Raw genomic sequence first — 5,294 nt, 5'->3', positions numbered from 1 at the left:
GTTGTTTCACACCAATATGGTGACACTAATTTTTCGTGCGTACCCAGTTAATTCCTTTAAAGTCTTTACTTAGGTGTAATCAAACAGCAGGAATGTGCAAATGCAAATGGTAAAAATGGTAAATGGCCTGTATTTGTATAGCGCTTTACTAGTCCCTAAGGACCCCAAAGCGCTTTACACAACCAGTCATCCACCCATTCACACATACACACACTGGTGATGGCAAGCTACATTGTAGCCACAGCCACCCTGGGGCGCACTGACAGAGGCGAGGCTGCCGGACACTGGCACTACCGGGCCCTCTGACCACCACCAGTAGGCAACGGGTGAAGTGTCTTGCCCAAGGACACAACGACCGAGACTGTCGGAGCCGGGGCTCGAACCGGCAACCTTCCGATTACAAGGCAAACTCCCAACTCTTGAGCCACGATATTATATTAACATTTTCCACACAAGCATTTAAGTGCAAATAATTTTATTGACATAATGACAAAGACAGAAGACAAAGCAAATCTGAAATCTGTTATTTGAAGGTCTCCTTTATGTAGTGTTGACTGCGTATCTGTAGTTCTCACTCTAATAATATAGATTTTTTAATTTACATTTTCTACCTACAATCCAAAGGTAAGGTCTGTGAATTGCAGATGACAACTCTGCTGGATGTCATGTTAATGTAACTTTAAAATGACATGATGATCCAGTGATCATCTCATGATGATGACTGAATCATTCAGGTCAAATATGGATTTCTGCTGAGGGACAGGATTTGTAATTATCTGTAATTATCTTGCTCAAGATGCTCAAGATGTTTACTCTATTCTCTTGCTCTTCATGGCCAGAGACTCCATGACAGTGAAGAAATTATGTGGTGTTTCTGTTTCCTCCAGTTCAGAGTTGGCACAGAAATCAGGAGGCAAGTAGTCCATAGGGTTTGAGGTGCCAATTACCCAGTTGAAGGTGCTGAAATTAAAAAAATATAAGTTTACTTGTATGACTAGGTTACCAACATCAAATTCAAAATTTACAGATGGAAAGCAGAGAATAGAACATCGTAACACTTCAGTGTCTTAACTTTTGCATGGTTCAGGGTCAAAAATCCAAAACAGGTTCTCATACATATGATTCTGTTTTCTACTGTATAATATAATAATATGATATGTGTTTGCATTATATTGTTAGACATACTGTAATAAAAAGAAATTCCCTCTCAAATCTAAAATGGTTGCTGAAGTTGTTTTTAATATCATTAGCACAGTTTTTGTTCCATTTTGTCTGTTTTAGTTTTATATTACTGCGACAAAGTGGGTGGAGCATTTGCACACTTTAACACTCACCATTTGTCTTATGCGTGTTAATTTTACACACAACATTATATTGTTTTGTCTGCTTGTGCTTATTTGCTGTGGTTTGCCAATCCTAAGGTAACATTGTTTCACTTTGTGTGTGTGTTAAATTTGTGGTTAACATCAAAACAGTTGATCAAGTTAAAGGAAATACACACACATACATTTTCAAGTGTCTTTTATAATGTTCAATTTTTAAAAAAAAATTTCCCCAGGATCCATGCAGGTCAAGTATCTTGATACTTTTATAGTGCTGGTGATGTCATGGTTGACATCACTGGGCCAAACCAAGTTGGGAAGAGGGGGGGGGGGGTCTTTCTGTAGGAAGGCTTGTTTTAAATGAATTTGTTAAGAATATTTGAATTATTATTGAATTTTTAATTATTTATTTATAGGGAACCATTTAGCCATGAAATTGAGCTAGTGATAAATTGCTGAGTGTTATGTGTTTCTCAGATGTTCATGTTGCTTTGTAGTTTTACTGGCTTACCAGCTATTGGTATATCTGGACTAATTGGCTGTGTAGGCTTCAGATGGGGAGAGGTGTGCTGTGTGTGTTGTGTGCCTGTCATGTTGGTTAGTATATAATGTTGGTTAATTTATGGAATTTCATTTATGTCTAAGTTTCATATGTCATGTAGAATATTGTAAATCTTATCTAATCTACCCTTTTCTCATAACTCAACTTTTTTTTTGCTGAGTCTGTCTACATACCTTCCCTTTACATTCGAGACAGACTCTCTTACAGTTACCTGACAGTGAGCCACCCAGATTGTGGAGTATAGCTTGTGAAGGACACAGGGATGCAGCCGATCTCAGTAAAGACAGTTGAATAAAAGCCTGAAAACATACAGTATAAGTTATATGTAAACAGGCTACCTGAGTGGCATAAATGAAAAAAAGTGTTATTTTACATTTACTAAATTCACTACTATTTCTTTTTATTTTGTCATAAATAGGAATTTACACTTCTTGTCACTATGCTCGACATGCATGCACAGGCAAAGGTAATTTGGTCATTTAGTAGTACATTGGCTTAACCTAATAACTAGTAGGATAGAAAGGTTTATTGTAACATACTGCCAATCCTTTACTACAATGTCTATTTGAAATTACCAATCAGTGTGTACATTTACACAAAAATAAATTAAAATTTGCCTTCCAAAATAATGAAAATAGCACATAGCACTAGTGGTAGTATTCATGGCCTTTCAGCCTTAGAATTAGTACAGAACACATTTATTTTTGCTTCTTCTTACCATTTTCTGAAAGACTGCCATACCAGGTGTTGGTTAGCACACCCATTCCCCAAGCGGAGGAGGAGCCCATGAACACCTGACCCATCAGTTTAGCATCAGGGGGAACTTGCATGGGAATGAAGGAGGAATCCAGCTTCATCTTCTTGCAAGAGAGTGTTTTCCAGTTGGACTCGTAATAGACCCCCTGAAAGGATGAACAAAGAGAGTGAATGCTCTTTGCCTGTTCACATCTTGGCTTGTATGCTGCCACTGTAGTATTGTAGCCAGCACGGTCTTATAATATGTTTGCATAAATATCAGTGTGTTTTTGTCATTTTATACTTTCATTTTATTTTTTCAAATGTCACACTACGTTTATTTATTTATTTATTCTAAAGATTGGAATTCTGTTTATGTGTTAGGTAAGACAGAAGAAATGAGTAATTTGAATGATATTTAGATACTTTTTGAAGGGGGAGGGATCATTATGAAGGAAAAAAAAACACAAAACATCAACAGTGTAATGAGGCTTTACTACCTCTCTAAAAAGCATCAGCTGGTCCAGAGCAAAGTCCTGATTGTCACCAATTCCAAAGTTTTTAACTCGCATCCTCTGTCCCAAAGCATCATAGGTTATTAATCCCGTTGAGGAGATGAGTCCATCGCCAGTCATCTGAAAAGGAGAAATAAAAGCCAGTTTTATGAATGACCTAAACATTACTTAATGGTCATTAAATTATATTTAATCTGCTATGTCTTTAGTTCAAAGGTTTGTATGATGTCTGACTGCACTACTGAGAAAAGCACAGAGAACTGTCTAATTGATTCACAGCAAGAAACTGGATATCATGTGTCCATCCAAGCAACAAAATCTTTGTCTCAATGAAATGAAGTGTTTCTAGTTGTGAGAACTCATCTGAAGCAAATGATATCATCTTGTGAGGCTTGTGAGCATGTGAGAAAGTGAATGTCTCAAACATATATTCCTGAACTTGTCTTTAGTTAATGTCTAAAACCCAGGTACTAATGTTAAAACATATTTCAGTACAAGTTGAAGTACTTCAACTTCAGCTTATTGATCAGCTGACCTGGTCTTTGTGGATCTACACATTCAACAATACATCACCAGTTATTTCATAAGTTGTCCTGGCTGGTTTCCATCCTTTATACTGACAGTAAGCTGTTTATGCTGTCTTCATATTATACTGTATACAGCCACGATCAGCTTGATTTCAAATTCATTTCAAAACTTCTGAGTATTTTCATGAAACCTTTAAATAATGCATTCAGATTGTTTTGCAGCATGTTTCACAATATGTAAAAACATAATGCCACACGTACAGACCCAATATTTGATTTACAAAAGTGAGGACTTACATGTAAACTTTGCATTTCCAGTTTATCCAATACCACTGCAATATAGTGTCAATATGAATATAGCTAGCAACACACTGTGTGACCATCTGCACACACACTCATGTGTTTGGCTAGATGCTGAAGTGCGGGTTAGGCAAACCAAGTGTGCGACAAACCAAAGGTAACAAGCTTTTTTTGAAAATGCGTGAACTAGAAAGTACAGATATTTTTTAAAAATGTAGGGAATAAAAATAAAAAGTTGTCAGAAAAATAAATACTAAAGAAAAGTACAGACACCTGAAAATTCTAGTTAAGTACAGTAATGAAGTATTTAGACTTCATTACTTTCCATCTCTGTTAAAACCTAATCCGTACATATTAAGGCACAAAAAACTGCTCTGTTGCTGCATAATCATACTATTATGTAAGGCCATATTACATCCAACAGAAAAGGGTTTAGTTGGCATAAAATGCAAGAGAAGTTTGCTTAACACTGATCAGAGCAATAGAGATATACAGTAAGTTCCTAAAGATTATCTGTGGAGCACATCAGTGAACTCACCACAGTGAGCCCTCCACTCAGCAGCTCTGGAACGACTGTGGAACAGAAAGTCAAAGTCATAAGCTTCATTTGTCATAACAATCTAAAATTAAATGCATAAATATACTCATTGGAGAACCTTAGCTTACTATACAAATTAATCTTGGCAGCCTAGTTTGACTATACCTGGTTTTTAAGATAGATTAAAAAAATATGTCTGTGTCTCTGAGTAAAAATAACTTTTCTAACATTATGAATTGAGTTTTTTCATATTTCTGTTTCAGGCACATTTAGCAGGTCTCTTAACACAGATATAGACATCAGTTTGAGTATCTTGTTCATCTAAGTCCATATTCACCACAGGGTTTGGGGTATTGGGCGACACCCACTGCCAGCAAGAGGCTCAGGCAGGACAGCACACTGATGAAGTTCATGGTGAGAAAGTTGCAGAGTCGCCGGACCAGGAGAATCTGTGAGCGCTCTGGTTCAGGAAACACTTCCATATAAATCTGCTAACAGGAGGCAGTGCCCACATCATGTGACGTCCTTGTGCGTTTTCTGGACTATCTACTTCACTAAATAATTAACAGTTGTACTTTACAGTTTACAAGACATGGCTGTTTTTAATGTTGAAGCCTAAAGCTCATGACTTAAACTGAAAATAAAATGCAAGTAGGCTATTCTAATATGCCTTATATTTTATCTTAAATTTACATATCTTTTGCAAAAAAAAAAAGGGTGTATAGAATGTCATTAAAGTATTAAAGAAAAGGTCCTTAATCTGAAAGATAAAAATTAATAATAATAAAAATGAAC

The 5,294-nt window shown here is 36.4% G+C and overlaps 1 protein-coding gene across 1 annotated transcript; it reads right to left on the bottom strand.

Annotated features, from left to right (window-relative positions):
• Positions 1-458: 458 nt before the first annotated feature.
• Positions 459-4,996, bottom strand: LOC102208540 (ependymin-like). The gene is made up of 6 exons (XM_005743627.2): positions 4,837-4,996; positions 4,500-4,534; positions 3,120-3,254; positions 2,603-2,786; positions 2,096-2,183; positions 459-960 (listed from the first exon to the last, which is right to left on the bottom strand). Exons 1-6 carry the CDS (start codon positions 4,979-4,981, stop codon positions 810-812), a joined length of 738 nt encoding a protein of 245 aa, XP_005743684.1. The 5' UTR covers positions 4,982-4,996; the 3' UTR covers positions 459-809.
• Positions 4,997-5,294: the final 298 nt, after the last annotated feature.

This window comes from Pundamilia nyererei, unplaced genomic scaffold, assembly GCF_000239375.1.
Source record: "Pundamilia nyererei isolate P.nyererei 1_Seehausen unplaced genomic scaffold, PunNye1.0 scaffold00134, whole genome shotgun sequence".
NCBI lineage: Eukaryota > Metazoa > Chordata > Actinopteri > Cichliformes > Cichlidae > Pundamilia > Pundamilia nyererei.
This window is presented reverse-complemented; position numbering and strand designations above follow the sequence as displayed.

What these genes read in the sequence shown, in the direction of transcription:
- LOC102208540 (XM_005743627.2), bottom strand. Translation starts at nt 4,981, where the DNA reads ATGGAAGTGTTTCCTGAACCAGAGCGCTCACAGATTCTCCTGGTCCGG. An exon ending in CCAATACCCCAAACCCTGTG is followed by an intron (nt 4,535 to 4,836) that starts GTGAATATGGAC and finishes TCTGTTCCACAG; the next exon opens with TCGTTCCAGAGCTGCTGAGT. An exon ending in AGCTGATGCTTTTTAGAGAG is followed by an intron (nt 2,787 to 3,119) that starts GTAGTAAAGCCT and finishes TCATCCTTTCAG; the next exon opens with GGGGTCTATTACGAGTCCAA.